At 33.8% G+C, this 19,936-nt stretch overlaps 1 protein-coding gene across 1 annotated transcript in view; it reads left to right on the top strand.

Moving 5' to 3' along the window:
* Positions 1-2,700: 2,700 nt before the first annotated feature.
* LOC125052872 overlaps positions 2,701-19,936 on the top strand; it is a 164,294-nt gene continuing 147,058 nt past the window's right edge. Inside the window, exon 1 of the mRNA XM_047653918.1 lies at positions 2,701-3,150. Within this exon, the coding sequence (XP_047509874.1) occupies positions 3,054-3,150 (97 nt within the window). The 5' untranslated portion in view covers positions 2,701-3,053. The remainder of the gene's footprint in view (positions 3,151-19,936) is intronic.

Here is a 19,936-nt window from a genome sequence, read left to right as displayed (position 1 = left end):
GAGTATCGGAAAGTTTTATGTCAGTTTTTCTCCACCGTTCTACGCCCTTGATTTAAGAACATCGTTGTAAATGTACATTAAGGATAATTGTTATTTTTACATTGACCTTCATAGGATGTGTACAATATTACTTACATGAATATTTATGTTAAAATTTTGTGTCCACAATCCAATGCCCTCTCAAATAGTGATTCGAGTGGAACCAATCATGGACTAAATAATTGGCAGAAACCAGCACCAATAATTGAAAAAAACAACGCCACTATGTCAAGTTAGCTAATACTAAGCAATGGCGTAATTTTCACAAGCAATAAATGTCTCTGTTTATATTTTGTATAACTCCTTAATGTATCAAAATTATTAACTTTACAATAATGCGCTTAGATGATATATATAGGCGTCGACTGTTTATAATTATTGTTAAACCCCAGGCCAATACAAGGTTGGCGATATTTAAGTTATTCTTGGTTTCATTATTGCATGTTACAGAGTAAGGGCACTGGTCTCATTCCTTTGAGAATTCAACAAGCAATTTGATTTGAGAGGATTTTATCAAATAAATGCTTATTTATCGGTGTCTGCCAGTTTGTGCCTGTTCTTCTTAATTTTATGTTATGTTATCGGGAAAGGTACTACTCCTGACCTGAAGGGAGCATATTTGATAATCTAACCAGTCTAACCAAATTCGAAAGAAGCGATGTGGCATGTCGAGAACACACTTTATAAAGCGCATGAAGATTTGGAAAACTAACAGTCAAATATTTCCAACCAACCAAATCTACTAAGGGTCCTTCAAGAAAAGAGCGTACCAATTATTAAAAGGTCGTCAACGTACTCGCGAGCCCTCCGGCATTCAAAGTGACCATGGGCGGCGGGTATCACTTAACATGGTGCGATGATCGTTTGCCGTCTGTTCTTAAAAAAAAATCAAAGCAAAAGGTTTTCCTTTAACAAAAATGAAACAAAATCTAAAGAAAGAGCCTTACTTATCGCACTATAGTTCGAGGAATGCCGAGTGAGGCCATAACAAATTGAAAAATATGCACTATATAATTATTTATGTTTTATAAAAATATGTCATTATTTTAATGCCAATAAAAACGAGGTTTTTTTAGCGAAGCATTAATAGTACATTATGTAATTATACAAAAACCAATACATTACAATGCACATGAACACAGCTCAAAAGTCTAATAAAGAAAAAAACTATTTATTATCGCGTCAATTGTCTTTACGATAATTGAATTAAATAGTAATTATTCAGATTCAGAAGTGCGTACTTCCGGTTCCGTTTCCTGCATTTCTGATATATGAAAATATATCTTAACGAAATTTTTTGCTAACCGTACACCGTGCTAAAATTATAGTTAACTCCCCCATCGTTATATTAACTACATAAAGGGGAGTTAAGTGTACGTTAGAGCTAAAATTAAACTATGATGAATGCAGCACGCGTTCAAGTGATAAATTGTTCTCGCTGTATCATATTATTATCTATCTATCCTCTCCATGTCTAGGTCTAGGTCTGTTTTAAGTTCCGTTACTCCCCAAACGGACATAATACCGTGAGAACTTTTAAGAACAGAACAGAAGCAGAATATTTAAAACACCTCTAAACATTTTTGTTTTGCCAGAACCTCCAGATTTATTTTTCAAGCGTGTTACAATTAATAGAAATCATCAATTACTAAATACATTTTTGATTAGCTTCTATCGATAAATGTCTAGGAAAAATACCTCTTTCAATTGCCTAAGGTTAATACGGCGTAATAAAAAAATATAGGAAGTTAATGTCAAGAATGCGATCGTAACTTTAAGTTTGCAATCAGCGAATGCAATAAAAAACTAATAAACTAACATAAAAAAACTGCTTGAACCACACGGCAAAAAGTGCTGGTAATATAGACGAATGATCTTCTATTATGTGATAATGCGAACATTTATAATAATGTTAATAAAACAAAAGGACTGTCAAAGGTCTCACACTAATGGACCGATCGGTTAACGTGTGAAACAACAAAGGCCAAACAAAACAAAAACTATTTACTTACAAAGTCATTACTAGCGTAATTATTCCCGAGATTATTCTTTATTGCAATAGAAATTATCTTTAGATGAAAGTAACTCGTGACGAGACGTAAGTGATAGAATGTTGCATTGTATCAAAATTGCGACTTTGTGCTAATCTAACTCAGAGTGTTTTCACTTGTATTTACGATCCAAGCTTTCATTGTAATTCACATCACATTTAGTGATTTACTCCGTAAGCTATCTACATAAAGTGTATATTGTAGGCATGAAAGTTCGTCAAGCCACTCACGGCAAGCAGGTCCTCCAACCTTGGGACAATACTGCGGATACTTACACATTTTTTCCGCAAAGTTAATTCGCTACGTAATTAATACAAACATCTTAACCAAGCTGCCGTCGCGTGAACGTCATTTCATAATTATGCAAACACGGTATAAAGAATTCGATGCATCGTTTGTTTTGTTAAATAGATCAGTTTATCTTACAGTTACTTGTTGTTTCGAGGGCGAGTTGATTAGGACGCGTGTGTCAACTTCCATTTGACGATAATAAGGTTCGGGCATTGAACGGCATATTATTCTCACAGGGCAATAGGTGGCTCGGTATCATATCGAAGACTGCGTGCGATCGGGGCCGGGTGCTCAGGAGTGGTGGAAATCGCAAGACGCAATCGCGCTCAGTGTAGACTCGCGCGCCACGGCTGTTGAGCGTATTATTCCATGCATCAAACGCACGCGCATCCATCGATTTGTTATCGATTCTCCGTCACTCTTACCGCGCGCAATTAACAGTGATGTCTCAAGAAAACACGTGAACGCGCGTGATAATAAACAAAACCTATGTGATGCAAAGATTTGTTTGTGCTTAACCAGTGTTGGATCCCATGTTCGCTAGTCCCGTATTAGTGTCCAAGGAGATAACGTGATGTGACAACGAAACGTAGTAAGGTGCCTGTGGAATAGTTTTGTGAAAGTGTGCAGCGAGCGTGAGTGAGTCGCCGGTGTGACCGGTGCCCCGAGACAATGTTAAACTGCACTGATCTGGAATGTATTTTGCACCACCACCACTACTATGCGCATCTGCACCACATACATCACCTGCAAAATGCGCAGGATTCAGGTGAGTGACATCATTTGAATCCAAGAATTTTCCTATGACGCCTGAACAATGAACGCATTGCTTACAATGAATTTGTTTGGCGTTAACTGGACGAAGAGTCCTTCATTAACGATAGCTGAACAGCCAATAATCTATTTAAATTAAGCGACGATCTAGTAGGAATGTAAATTATAGGTTTAGTTAATGTATTATTACCTTGACATTTGCGTACTTTAAATGAAACTTGAGAATTGTGTTGAAACTTTTTTACCTATCTGAAAAGAAACATTGACAAGTATAATCATAATAGCTGTTATGGTTAATAGAATTAATATACCTTATAAAATAAAATTACAATGGGACCAAACTTTTTAAATTTGTTTTATTTTTCTTTTTATTTATTTTATTACTACTTTGTAGGTTAAGGTAATTGTAAATACCGTATATTTGATTGTAATAAATAATAATATTTCTTATTCATTGGTTTAAATAAAGCCCTTAAAGAGAGATATGTCGCAGATAAAATATATTTTAAGATGAATAAAAGATGGAATACACGAAAAGCAAACAATGAATAAAGCATCTCATCGTCGCACTCAAATGACTACATATGTATTTCTTTAGTGACACATTTTCTGAGTTCATTAATTATTTATTGATAAATGTTTTACAGATCAAATTGTTTGGATCAAGATAGTTTCTTACCAGTTTGGGACCTTATTTGGTACCAATGCTTGGTGTAAATATCAGAAGTACAGTAAAAGATATATGTACTAACAAGTCAATCGTTTTCTCTCAAGAGTTACTTGAACCATGGAACCGGCTTGAACATGCGAAATTCCACTTACATTTTATTTCGTATCTTAAATATAGTCTTTTAATTACAAAGAGTTCTAGACCGATGACTGGCTATTGTGAAATATTTATGGAAATAAGTCATTAGAGTAATACAATTAGTGAAATCTAAAAGTGCATTCATTAGTGATCTCATAAAAAGAAAGTGTTTAAAATTTCAGCGACGTCAATGTGTCGAATGAAAGTTCGCGTTACATTACAAAAATTAAGAATTAAATATGTTTGACAAACAGCTGAATAAATTGTAAAAACGACGCAAGTTATACAATTTAAATTTATATTCAGTGTTGTAGAAATAATGGACTAGTGGTTAAGCCGGCGATTCTCAACACGAGGCCGTGAGTTCGAACCGTGGTGCATATTATATTGATTAGCCTTTATTGCTGACACCCAGTACAATGTAATAACAATTATTTAAGTAACATAAAAAAACACTTATTTCTAACACATAAATAAAACTTAATCTAATACATCATATGACTTGTTTTTGGTAATAAGCGTGTCCTGTGACACGTAGGCCTCTTGCAGCTGTTTCTATTCTTTTCTGTTATTAGCTCTTCTTGTCCAAGTTATGCCTCCTATTATCTTAATATCGTCTGCCCATCTCTTGCTCGGTCTTCCTCTTTTCCTTTTTCCATCACGTGGTTGCCATTCTGTAATTATTTTTGTCCATTTCAACCTGCTATCTCTCGTCATGTGCCCAGTCTAGCGCCATTTCAACTGCCTTATTTTCTTTATAATGTCTTATATATAAACAACAAAATGAACGGTAGTCATCCAGAGCTTGAAATATTCAGTAGTGTTAAATATATATTAAGATATCCCGTACCTAATCTGTGAAAAAGAATCTTAAAATAATGCAGTAAAGGAGAATGTTTTTTAGTTTCCTTTGTTTTTTTTCTGCTTATGTGCACCGTAATCCTCATTTATTGAAACGTAGAAACATGTGATGTTGTGTGCTTTACTAAATAAAACATCGTGAGAATACCGGCATGTTTAAGACTCATTCGACATCACAGAAGACTAATGAAAACATATTAATGTAACGGAATTCTCTGTATCTCTAAACACGATAAATAAATTATTAAATCAATATTGCAACACAGTACAAGCACTTTGTAGCCTAAGCAAAATTCTGTTTTTATACTGACTTTTATTGCAGTTCTCCTATATTCCGTAGCGCTGAATAATTTGGGATCGCGAGATAAGGACAGTAGCTGATCTTCATCTTACGTAAAACATCTGAATAACTCAGTGTTCAATTAGAGTTATTAAATTGAATACACAATACCAACTCTTTATTGTTTTCCTATTGATGCTATCGGCCATTATTCTTGAACAATGGACGCGTGTATTTAAACAAAAATTGAAAATATTTTATTAATATAGGTGCGTGGTTATGGTCGTGTCTTGATGGGAATATATGAAGAATTCACCTGCGTATAAATTCTAATAATTAAAAACAATGTATAAAAATGAAAATGTCATATAATGACTGTACAGTACGAATATCACTAATTATAAATGGGCGTTGCTGGTAGAAGGGTTTTTGACGCCAAATCTTAAAATTAAAGAAAATTATCAAAATAGTAAAATTGTTTGTGGTGGGCCACTCAAGAGTGTCCCACCACAAGACAAGAGACAAGTCTCTAAGGGATATACAAAATAGTTTTCTACTATTTTCAGACCTTCCAATCTATAGAGATAAAAATCGTTTGGATACAAACACAATGATATGATAATTATATACATATTATCTATATTCTGGATACATATACGGATTGTTATGAGGTAATTTTTGGTTTAATCACGTCATTATATAATTATCAGATACCGAGAACTATACTGCCTAAACAAACGAAACGAACATTAAGTGATATTCAAAACAAATGTGAAACCGGTCCAAGTGTATTTTGCTAATTTTTTATTCGATTTCTACATATGCATAAATTATTCAAGTTTAAACAAGGCACTAAAACCTTAATAATACCCTAACAATAAATTATTTATTATTTATAACATTAACCGTACTTTAAGCCAAAATTTGTTTAAAAATGCATATCTTTATTATCAAAGTGAAACTAAATGTTCTTAAATTTTAGACTTATAGTAAGAATTTATTTATTAAGTCCTGAAACAACATGTATGCAACAAGATACAAGAAATATATAAATATGTGTATATGACGTCTCAAATTCTACACACATAAACATCAATCATATTAGAACATAAAAATCTCAAACTAGCAAGGAAAGAAAACAAGCAGTAAAAACGAAAACTAAATAGAAAGTCATTAAGAGCGTAATACACAAAATACGGTTAGTACGAAGATTGTTGTAAAATATATAAATATTTTCATGAATTTTACGAAAATTGTTCGGGATTGGTTTCCTGTTAATTAAGATTATTATATTTCCACTAAAATTATCAACGATGCAAAAATCTTAATCTATCTTGAGTGCCTTTAAGTCAAAACTTCTATCCGGGTAATCCGATTGGATACGTGAAAAAGTACGAAGGTATTTTTAGTTATTTAGATATTCTATGAAGTATTGGGAACAATGTTGGCCTAGTGGCTGTGGTCGTAGGTTCAATACCCGGCTTCGCACCAGTGGACTTTCCACTACTACTATGTGCGTATTTAACAATCGCTCAAACGGCGAAGGAAAAACATCGTGCGGAAACCGGCTTGCCTTAGGCCCAAAAAAGTCGACGGTGTGTCGGGCACAGATCCTTCTTGCCTATTAGATTGACAAATGATTATGAAACGTTTGAGGCCCAGGCCTAAAAACGTTGTAGCGCCACAGATTTTTTTTATTGGGACGGTCAAGTTTGTCTAATATTTCTTTTAGCATTTATGTCAAATATGATAAATTATTGAAAACTTTCACATAGATTTATTATTACACATTTATATAAAGCGATTTAATTCCCAATATCTTCCATTTCACACTTTTTTGCACAATATAAAACTATTTCTATAACTCCTGATTCAACAGTGCAATATCATTTATATCATGTTAAATGAATCGTAAAATGCAATAGCAATTAATATTTTACGCAAAATCAACCTAGTTCTTTAATGTTTTGTAATCGTAGAGATAAGAGGTGGTTGGCATATATAATGCATATTATGAGTAATAATAGAGTTATAGTTTAGCAAGGGCGATAGAAGTCTTGGGTCACACAAGTTTTTTCACGATTTGGAGTTTTTACTAATAGACCACAAGCCCATGAACAAAAAATACCTGTGAAATGACCCAACCTGAATTACGCTTAGAAGGCTGTTACTATATCTGAAAATAGCTCTGAGCACTATGCCGTCATTTCTGAGCGGTACATGTGAGTACGTGAGTGAATGGACTTTCTCAGGTACAATGGGGGAATTTCGACTAATTATTAATGTACGGCTTTGTTATAAGTGTATAGATGATTAAAAATAAATGTCGAAAAACCTAGTGCCGTACAAAAGTGATGGTGCTGGAAGTCGGTGCAAATTTTTAATTCGACGACAGTTGCAGAAGCAATATAGGTCATTTATTACTGTACGGCATTTGTGTGATTCCTTTTGGACACATATACAGATACTTTACCCGTAAACGCCGTATATATTCCCAGCGGAGCGGTCGAAAGCCAAGGGTCGGAACCCTACCCCTACACCCATATACCCTAAGGTCATTGTAAAATGTACGGCAACATGTTCAAAATATTATTTAACACGGACAATAATGTTTTATAATTATGCCGTCCAAATATTATAGTTAATATTTGTGTAATTAAATATTTATCGAAATTTCAGGATTTACCAAGTTCTTACTGCTGTAAGATCAGAGAATAATGTACGGCAACTTGTTTTTTTACATAATGTTACTAAATATTACCGTTGTACATTATAGCCGTTCATTATAAATGGTAACAAATAAAAATATTACGATAAAAAATATATGAAATTTCCGAAATTTAGATGACTTTTCAAATGCTCCTAGAGTAATATGGGGAGTAATATTTTCAAAGATTATTGTTATTTTATATGTAACAAATATAAATAAACAAAAAAAAACAGATGCCGTACATTTTACTCCAGATTATTCTTTACAGCTGATAAAAACTTCGACGACGTTTGAGGTGTCCCTTACATATCTGAGTATACTACCATAAGGCTGTAAAGTATATTTACAGCCTTATCGTACCAGCAGATAGAGGTAAAGGAAAAATATTTTTAACAAAAATAAAAATATAATACAGGGCGTCTCAAAGTTATGAGACATGAAGAGAAAGTACCTTAAATATCGCAGATAGGGTATTTTACTAAAAGAAGACTTTATGCTATTTTTAAAAGTTAGTAATTCTGCATTCAAAGATTTTTTAAAAACTACTTGCCTCGTCTGGAAATCGAACCGGCTTGAATTAAAAAAAAAAACACCCCTACTTTTATGATGCCAATCGAAAGAATGGCCAAAACCTAATAAATTTTCTAAAGTAACAGACTCGTAGGGGATTTTTTTGGCCGAATACGATAGATAATGTTTTTAATTTGATTAAAAAGATATATTCACGCTGTTACTTTCTTTTAAAATACTATGTTACTTAAGAAGAGTTATTAGTTTTTATCCATTCTTTCGATTGGCATCATAAAAGTAGGGGTGTTTTTTTTTACATTTAAGTCGGTTCGATTCCCAGACGAGGCAAGTAATTTTAAAAAAATCTTTGAATGCAGAATTAATACCTTTTAAAAATAACATAAAGTCTTCTTTTAGTAAAATACCCTATCTACGATATTTAAGGTACTTTCCCTTCATTTCCCATAACTTTGGGACGCCCTGTATTGGTAGGCGGTGGTAGCGGACTATCGAAAGTGTACGGCATTTATCTTTTATTGAAGATTGTCTAAAGTATTAATAACCTGTGTTATTGCCGTACAGATAAAAGTCACCGGAAAATGACTCTTTTCTGAGGAAAGTAATTTACCCCATACACCTATGTGTTCCACAAAAAATGTACGGCATGCTGGAAAATGTTATCTATTTGTGAAGTACTCTCAAGATCATTTAATTTTATGTTGTTTCATATCATCATCACCTATATGCTAATCAGACATATGTTGCGACCCTTGGCTTTCGACCGCTCCGCTGGGAATATATACGGCGTTTACGGGTAAAGTATCTGTATATGTGTCCAAAAGGAATCACACAAATGCCGTACAGTAATAAATGACCTATATTGCTTCTGCAACTGTCGTCGAATTAAAAATTTGCACCGACTTCGAGCACCATCACTTTTGTACGGCACTAGGTTTTTCGACATTTATTTTTAATCATCTATACACTTATAACAAAGCCGTACATTAATAATTAGTCGAAATTCCCCCATTGTACCTGAGAAAGTCCATTCACTCACGTACTCACATGTACCGCTCAGAAATGACGGCATAGTGCTCAGAGCTATTTTCAGATATAGTAACAGCCTTCTAAGCGTAATTCAGGTTGGGTCATTTCACAGGTATTTTTTGTTCATGGGCTTGTGGTCTATAACTAATAGCTTTTTTGTAATAATATCAATTACAAATTTGTACTTGTATGTGTAACTTTTATCCCCTTAGATCCGCTTACATAGTTTAATAAGTCTTCATTATATTTTCGAAATCAACAGTTTCTCACATTCATACATATTTGGTTACATGTAGAGCCAAAAATCGATTATCAGGCGACACTCGGCGCCAGCTCATTAATATACTTATCAGGTACACACACACATAGACAAAAAAGTGCCTCTACCCTGTAACATTGTGTGTGCATTTTGAAGCCTAAAATTCTGAGGATTTGTTCTAGGAAGGGAAGTTTCGTGGCCTTGGACAAAAAGAGCACAATTAGTAGCTTTCGATAGTGGATATTTAGTTTCTGTGGAAAAACCGATCCAACACATTTTAATAGTGCATTTATTAGATGGATGTATGGATGTATGTTTGATGCTGGATGTACCCTTGTCAGCTAGGGTCAGGCGTGAACATACTTCCGCTTACAGAGATGCGAGAATGTCACTGTATGTATAAGATAAACTTATCAATTCTCTTATCAGTATACCAATACGTTGTTATTGTACAAATGGAACTAGAATTATCTCAAATGAAATACATAAATATTTTCGCAATCCTAGACGCGATTGAGATGTTTTTGACTACTTATCTCTGAGTAAAGGAAACTGCGTTATGGGACTTAGTACAATTGCACTGGTACTGGTGTAACTGGTTTCACTCCATCACACATGCTAACAGCATGGAGGGATCCATCCCTGCCCTGCGATTCTGTAACTCACTTTTCGAACTCACACAGCGGTTTTCGCATCGGCGGTCGCTCTCAAATCAGTCGTGAAGCAGTCATTTTATGATTTGGCATTCTGAAAAGGTGGGAGCTTGTAGTTTATTGTTTATCAGAATGCCAAATCATAAAATGACTGCTTCACGACTGATTTGAGAGCGACCGCCGATGCGGAAACCGCTGTGTGAGTTCGAAAAGTGAGTTACAGAATCGCAGGGCTGGTGGCATTATATCCTATTTGGATACAAATGTTGCGGGTTTCATAAAAAATACGTCAACCGGAATGTAATAAATCACGTTGTAAGGTTGTTTTAGATTTTTATTTAAATAATCCGACGAAGAAATCAATTGTTGAAATTCCTTCACACTTCATTAACATATCAAGATAAAAATGTGTACTAAAATGGAGAAAGTCTTGATCCGTTTCGCGATTCTCACGTCATGGATGAATTGATTGGAGTGTTACTTTTCTTTTTATTTTAATATATACTTATATTATCAAGAAATATTTGTATATTTATACATTTATAAACTGAAAAACTTATATTACGTCCAAAAAATCAGTGGCGCTACAACCTCTTTAGGTCTTGGCCTCACATTTCTGAATCTATTTCATGATCATTTTTAAATCTAATAGTCAAGTAGGTGATCAGCCTCCAGTGCCTGACACACGCCGTCGACTTTTTGGGTCTAAGACATGTTGGTTTCCTCACGATGTTTTCCTTCACCGTTCGAGCAAATCTTAAATGCGCACATAGAATGTGTATGTGTGCATTTATGGTTTATTTCTATTTTTTTTATGTTTATCAATACTGTACTTTATCACGTAGGTATCCTAGATAGAATCATATATATGAAAATTCTATTTGTGTAAAAAATCATGGACACAAAACACTCAAATAAATAATCATTTAGATAAAGGAATATTATTAAAAATCTCAGAATCCAAGGTATGTACAGATAAGATAATGCGATAAAAATGTATCTCTCAACGTTTGAGTACATGGTACTGATGACTGTATATTGAAATCGGGCATATTACACTTGGTTTTGAAAAATATTTTCACAATAACAATAAATTATAGATTTGTGTGTTGGTTGTTAACTACTTCTATTTTTCATTAATTGTTGTTGTTTCTTTGTATTCTTTTATCTTGCTTTTGTGTTGTGTACCTGTTAATAGCAAACAAGTTAATTATATATAAAAATTTATGTGTAAGAAAAATTTTAAGTTGTAACAGAAATATCATACCATATTTATGACATATTTTTGAAAGATGCTATTTATTATATATAATTAGTTATTAACACTTCATAGTAATAAAATTCCAATATGCAGTATTGCATATCTAAAGTCTTCCCCCGTACCGTAAGGACTACTGTTATGAACCAAAAAATGTAAGTGGATAACTCTTAATAGCGATAGTGACAGTGTTCCCGACTTTAATGATGAGTTTTTGTACCGCGCAGTATTGGCCTAGTGGCTTCAGCCCTCTCTTCCCTGAGTTCGTAGGTTCGAAAACCGGCTGTGCACCAATTGAAATTCTATGTGCCTATTTAATCCTAGCTCGTATGGCGAAGAAAAACATCGTGAGGAATAGCATGCATTAGACCCGAAAAGTCCCTGATTCTGATTCTGTTGTTGTATGAATTTTGTGTATCTCAATGTCAGATGTAATTATAAAGTAACTAGCTGACCGGGCAAACGTCGTTTTGCCATGTATATCATTTATAATAAAAAATAGGGGTTGATCGTACAGGGGTGAAAATTAGGGGTTGTATGTATTTTTGTATGTTGTATCATAAAAAAATAGAAATAAAAATTTTTGTCTAAAAAATAAAATAAAAAATTTAGGGGTGGACTACTCCTAACATTTAGGGGGATGAAAAATAGATGTTGGCCGATTCTCATAGATACCGGATAAGCACAAAAAATTTCATCAAAATCGGTCAAGCCGTTTCGGAGGAGTATGGCAACGAAAACTGTGACACGAGAATTTTATATATTAGATTTTTTTACAGTACAAGTAAAAAATAGTATTCGTAATAACGCCAGTCACGGGCACTTCAATAAATAATATAAATACTTTGTTTCAATATTTGCTTCAGGTATATTGCGTTCACTAAGTGGCCTTCGTGTGTATTATCCTTATTATTCTTTAATTGCTATTATATTTTCAATTAATACTTGCGACACGAGCTACGTAACCTAACATTAGTTAAGTTACATATATAATATATATATTTTAGTTAATGATTAGAAGCGCAAACAAAATTTAAGCAATCATCGCACACATAAAGCTAAAGCCCTTTAGTTTTTACCACACTAATAAATTGTAATTTAACCTTTCCTTATTGCAAATAACAGTGTCACTTAGACTTAAGAACTCTTCAATAAGTCAAGTTAGTTTTTTTTGTTAATCCAGCGTCGCAGCCCCTAATTTTGTCTTAAAAGACAAGATTTTTAAAGTAACATAAAATCGTTTACGATTAAAGCCAGCTTCGAACAAAGTGTTTCATTTAACATACATATATCTGAACATTTCTACAACCGCCACCGAACTTAACTCACTGTAGAATAATATTATTCCATCATGTCGCAAGGTACAGAATTCGTATATACATATATCTAATAATTCATTCAGTTCAAAAGGGCATTAAAGATACACATCAGAATGGGACCATTAGACTAAAATTGGGCTAGCTGATGGCGACGTGTATCTCGTTCGTATATACTTAATATTAAATTTCTCATGTAAATAAAAAATAATTTTTGTAATGAGAAATAAAGTTCTTTAAACATTAAACATTAATTTATTCAAAAAGTTAATGACATACATAAGTCATACTTAGGACTAATTTTTGATAGTGAATCTTACTAGAACACAGGGTGTTAATAGATATATAATAAAATGATAGTAAGAAACTTAATCTACATAATAGCGTGTACCTTTATTGCTGGTACCAGGTCTTGGTTCACCAATCCTATCTTGTAATATAATATTGCAATACGAGTATTTACAAAGAAATCTTTCAACCCTTCAGGTATGAAATATATATATATGAGGATGAAAGAATGTATGCAACGCCATGATGCTAAAATAAACCGACTTCATATATTTTGTGAATTGATATAATGAGAGCGAAGTTGCTGGTTCGTTTTTAAAAATCTCAACCATAAATTCTATTTTATTATTATGTTGTGATTTTACAATTGTGTGGAGAAACAAAATGATATAAAATCCACTTGCCTTACTGGTTGCCTTAAGGTCTCCGTTCATGTTGCGTCATTTGGACCGGTCCTAAAATACAATGCGGTTTATATAAATGTTTTGATAATCAAAAATCAAATGTAATTTTTCGTTTGCATTGTGGTAAAACTTACAATGAGTACTGTTTGTAAAGATTGAGGTAGTTTGTAATATAGAAATAAAGACGTAACGTTTGGTTGTGATGATAAACAAAAGACGCAACAAGACGTACCTATGACATTGCGTGTCAACGCGAAATGGTCTTATTATTGACCAATTATATAGCGGTAGCCGCGGGAAAATGCCTATTCAGGCCAAGTTACGCTCGCCAAAACAGCCCGATGGAGATTAATAGTCAAGGTAGGAGTCAAGGTCAAGTAGGAGTCAAAATAAAAAGCCCGCGACTTGACATGAAAAATCATTTTATTGTTATTTGAAAATTTAACAACACTTTAGTAACAATTTAACACGGGCGTTCAGAATTTAAAAACATGTATATATCAATGACATAGATATATAAGGATGAAACTAATGTAGGAATCGCAATTATGCTACAAATATAAAGCGTGCAGCGTGGTTTGCAGAATTAGATCTCACATAGTATGTAAGAAATTAAATAATGGGTCTCAAAGCGGCAACACTCGTTCAGTGTCTGACTAATTACCTAAAACCTTATACAATTATTTCGTGGTTTATATTGTATTTGTATTTAAGTCCAGGGATTAGGTAGATACCCGAAAAAACCATTCAATAGTATCATGAAAACGGAGACTATTAATCCATCCTGAATTTAGCCGGCTTCTGACGATTAGTGCAGTTTAAGCTAATTGTAGTTTAAAATTGGCAAATTGAAGTTGTTTGTTTGTGTTCGAAGCGACAAGACAAACATTTATATGAAACAAATTAAAGAATTAAAGTCTCTCCTCCTAACCTATGACAAGACACTGTCCTCTTCTTTTGTAAGTTAGCAGAAGTTAGACTGGAAGTCTACCACGTCTTTTTCTGCGATCTAAGTAACTGTGGAATCGACTCCCGGTTGGGGTCTGCCCCGGGACCTCCAACTGTTTAAAAAAAGATCATACTCCTCCCTAAAAGGCCGGAAACGCACCCACTAAAATGGGCGTCTATGGGCTGCGACGCCTGCCCTAGGGCGTCCCGTAGGCTTATATGTCTATACTATATAGCAAAAGGAGATGTATCTCTATCTCGTGTTATAGTATGGTGATGGTGTCAAATCCCATAATATTTCATAGCGAAATTCTTTCTATATGCCGTCCCGAATCATTTAGGTTGAAATCGTATCTAGGTTACGTGGATTAAAACACCGCATTTTATTGGATTGAAGATAGGTACTAATATATTCTTATGATATTAGTATCTTGTTGTTGCCAGAACTCGGAAAAGCAAAGCATTGCTTAGAGTTCGGTGAAGTGTTCTTCTGTGAAAGCCTTTTTATTAATCTTAGATGACTCAGTTGGATGATAAAAAGTTATCTAACGATTGTTCGATGCGTGTGATCAATGAACAGTAAACTCCATATTATAGAATCGCATAATTATTATGACACGATTGGCTAAATAGCCGTGGCATTGCTGACCGCATTGCATCTATTGCTTGAAAAACTACTTATCCGTTGGGAAATCTTATTTTACTGATTGGGAAATTATCATAGACGGACATAAGAGAAATAAAACACAATATTTTATTGAGTATAGGCTAATTGGCTTAATAAGGAAGTAATCAAAGTTATTTTAATAACCATTTATTAACAGCATTTTAGATTCAAATTATAATAAATTCAAGACTAAAACCAAAAAGTATTACAATTTTTTTAACGAAATTAATGCTTATAACTCGACATGTATTTTTTTCATACAATAGTTGATAATATCCATATTATATCTTTATTTCTATATAGCTATTTTTCCAATATTTTTCGACGACAGTACACCAAAACTACGTATGCACTTGTTGAGTTGTGTGTGTAGGAGTTCTGTGTCCAATCTATTTTACACTTTATCCTTTGAGTATTCCTTATATTATACAAATATTCAAATTTCATTTCAGATACCTTTACATTTCTATTTCAATCTTCTTTTAGGTATTAGAAATAACTCTCTCCATTCCTCTCTGCACTGTGCCACTCTCTACCATGTACCACTTACTGTTTCTTTAATTTGGTCTACCTACCTCCTATACTGTCTTCCTCTTCTTCATTTGCTATACTTTGGGCACCGGTTTTGTTCCACTTTTCTGTTCCCCTTGCCATGTGCCCCGCCCATTTCCACTTTAATTATAATCTAGAATTTTAAATACAATAACAAAAGTAAAAAAATACAGTACGGTCCGTTCACTTCAAAAATTAGATTAGGGTTCACGCGCACTTGACCAGTGACCCTGGGTCATACAGCGTAATTGAATTTAAGTGTCAATTTGTGCACTAGGACGCAGGCGATAAGGAAAAACGTTATACAACTCAATCAATAAGATAGTTTGTTCCTTTAAGCATGGTTTAGTTCTTAACGCATTTAATATAGGACTAGTTGGTCGTCATCCTAAAGTAGACGATAACAGTAAGCGTCCTCCTAGATGTATTCTTCTAGAATCTAGAGTGTCTTGGGCTATTTAGCGCTCTATGTCCTGTCTCTCGTCCTGTTTCTTCGAAACAAGATGACAAGACATAAAGCGCTCTCTAGCCGTGCAACACAATTATAAGAAAAATCATTTAGTACACGTTACGTCTTAAAAACTAATTTAAATAAATCAATTAAGTATTATTTGCTATATTATGATCATCAAAACGAAGGCCGCTTATTAGATTGTCACGTTATGTAGGTCATGGAAGTTGTACGTGATAGTATTGACATTAAAAATTACATTTTTAATGGATTTACTTTTGGGAAGTACTTGAATTTAAGGACAGTGCTGTTGCCCTCATTCTTTGTATTTTTGTGATTAAAGATATTAAGGTTGGAACGTGTTTTGTTTTCTTATATTTGGTGTAGCAATTAACAATCAGTTTAAGTTAGTTTAGTTTAATAATTAATGACTTAGTTTCCTCTGTCGTGTATTCTTATTTTGGTTTGGTATTGGTAAAATAATATTTTTGTGGATTGTACCTAACAGGCTATCTTTCCTAACGTAATACATTTTTTTAAACCAGAACGAAAGACCGTCCCCTTATTAATATTATGTATAATGTTGTTATAGTAAAATAATGTATTGTATAGTTTGCGCCTTTAACAGTATCTTCAGATGACTCCAACATTAAACCACGCTGTCATTTAAATATCTTCGAAATTTCCAACTCCCACAGACTTTAAAATTAAGAAAGAGTAATTTTTATTACTTTTTTTGACTTTCATATTATGTGTACTTACGAATTTGACCAAATGATGAGAAACCTAAGCTAACCACTGCTCTCTTATGAAAACTATAATTTGTAAAAGTGTAAAACAGATGACATAATAAGAATATTTTCAATACGGAGTCATTAGTTCCATGTGGTGAACTATTGTATAAATATAATCAAATATAACATGTCTGGTTATTATTAATGATTATAGTATTATGTCATAACTCATATGCCTTTCACAGATGACATTTCAATTCGGCCTTTCACGAAACGCGCTTAATTTAATCTATACTTGAAACACTCTACATTTATAACTCCATTTTACAAATCTCAGTAATGCCAAAGTTATTTATAAAAATAATCAGACTAATTTCACCAAATTACTCTTTGGTGTCATTACGTTTATGCCGCGATGGAAAGATACAATTCAAGTTAAAATAGTTTATTCATGTATATGTTACTCTTAATTAATATTCTCGGTTCCGGTGCAAAGTACACAGTATGACTGTTAATGAAAACAGTTAAAATATAGAGTTGAAATGTCTTATAAATATTTTGAACATGATTTAGCAATTTTGTATAAGGGAGCGTTCAAGTATTACGTAACGAATTTTGAAGGGGGGGGGCTCCTTTTGTAAAACGTTACGATGCGGGATGGGGATTGAATTACACGTTATTGTTAATATTATCCGACTTTCCAGTACTTTACAAAACATAATGGTAACTTTTAGGTATAAAGAGTCACTGGTCACGAAACGTTTTATTATACTTGGTTACAGTACTTGGGTACAGAAAAACGTTACGGCGCGTTACACGGGGGGGGGGGTCAATAATCTCCAAAAATTGCGTGACGTAATACTTGAACGCTCCCTAACATATAATGTATGTTTTGTATATTTATTGTTAAACTTATGACCAATACAATGATAACTGTCACTCAGTGAGATTTTTCAGATATGCATACTCCCTAGAATAATACACCTAGGAGGCCAAATACTTCTACTTCAAGAAGATGGCGATGTACTCATTCTATGATGTCAAATACGCACGTACTTCGCAGTTAGTTTTCTAGTAATTGTCTTAAAATAGCATCGTTTACTTCTTAACTGATATCCAAGGCTCTTCAGTCTAGACGGTAGCCTTAAATATACTTATATCTTTTTAGATAAGATTCAGAGACTGTTTCGCGATCATTTATTTTTCTAATCAGATTTCTGTGCCGTCGACTTTTTGGGTATAAGGCATGAGCTTTCCCCACGATGTTTTCCTCCAGCTTACGAGCAAGTGTTATATACACATGTAGAAAGTCCATTGGTGCACAGCCGAGGTTCGAATCTGCGACGTCAGAGTCGCAAGCCAAGGCCAACACCGCTCCTGATTCCGAGACTAGCGCTAAGGATGACATCTGAATGTCATGGATGTACGTATAGTATTTGTTAACGTAGTTAATATTCTTTTGCGGGAAAACGTACATAATAAACGTTTCCCAATTTAATCGACAATATATAATCAGACCTTAAAAATCTAATATATCTATCAAAATTTCACCATCTTGATTTCTGTACATAACTGAGTATTGTAGAGACTTTCTGCCGCGCACCATCAATGTATGGAACCAGCTGTCCATCAAGGTATTTTTAAAGTAATACAAATTAGGATCCTTTAATAGCATACAAACCGACCACTCACGAGACATCTGGCATTTTATATCCAGCAGCGGTGAAACGGTCCTGATTTGTAAAAATAACATACAGAACAAATAAAAGTCTAGTTAGTTTGCAAACTGGTATTCATGTTTATTCAATGCGCTAGTTAGAATAGAATTCTTAAATACATTTAACAAGTTACATTGCATAATCACTTTCCCTCACTTTGTTTGGTTTAAATGAAGGTAATGAACTTGTACAGCCAGTGTATAAATCTCTTGACAGTTGGAAAATAATTCGCTGCATTATCAAAATGTTATGTATAAAGCACGCTCCGTATAAACACTTATACAGAATGTAGGAAACAGCCCAAGTCAAATAAAAATCCGTTCAGTAGTTTTGGAGATGTGGGTATACACGCCATTTGCGGGTGTTTGAAAACGGTAGAAATTATTTAAATTTTTCTTTCTTACAAAACATTTATATAGGTTACGCCCCCTAATCCCCTCGAATAATAATTTTGATGGAAGGCACACATTACTTAAAGTTAGATAGAGGAGTTGCGGGATTGAAACAATAATATTTTTTTTGACGTGATAACGTCTTTAAAATCGTTTTAGTCGGGTGACATGTTCAGAAACTTGTGTCACACCAAAACCTCACGAGCGCGATCGCAGGTATAACGAGAGAGAGACGGACCGATCTCCCGTCTCATCTCGAGCGCTGCTAGTCATTCCGTGAAACTTGTCACGCGGAATCCTCACGAGCGGAGGCTGGCATAGCGTTCGAGTGAGTGGACCGATCTTCCGTCTCTCTCACTCTAGCGGCATACAAACGAATGGAGATTTGTTATCTTCATTAATTCCTTACTTCCCAAAAACTTATATCACCAATAAGACGTTATCACGTAAACATCTCGATCGTAAACCTACTTTACAAACAACCAATATTTTCTATAGGAAACAATCGAAAAATTTACTAAAAACGAGTTTATTGTTGCTAAAAACATGTTTTCATAATATTAAGCTACCGGGTTCACTACTATAAAACTGTACGTACAATTTAAACTGTGTATTCAAAGCGATTTATTACGATATGCAATTAATATGTATGATCCAAAGATCCTTGACTCGAACTGAAGTAAGCGGTGTTCTTAATACAACGAATAAACACGTTATTGACTTTTGATATTATTTGGATACCTACAGTATATCATAGAACAGCTTCTTTTGTTGAAATTTCGTATACATTTATTCTTCTATTCTTATGTTACAGCGTCATATTAATAGAGATAAAGGAATGAGAAAAATCATCTCGAAAAGTCGACATACGAAACCAGGCTAGTCATTGGAGAATCGTAGAAAACTAATTGACATATCGTTTGCG

The sequence above is a fragment of the Pieris napi genome, chromosome 10, assembly GCF_905475465.1.
Source record: "Pieris napi chromosome 10, ilPieNapi1.2, whole genome shotgun sequence".
In the NCBI taxonomy this organism is placed as follows: Eukaryota; Metazoa; Arthropoda; class Insecta; order Lepidoptera; family Pieridae; genus Pieris; species Pieris napi.
This window is presented reverse-complemented; position numbering and strand designations above follow the sequence as displayed.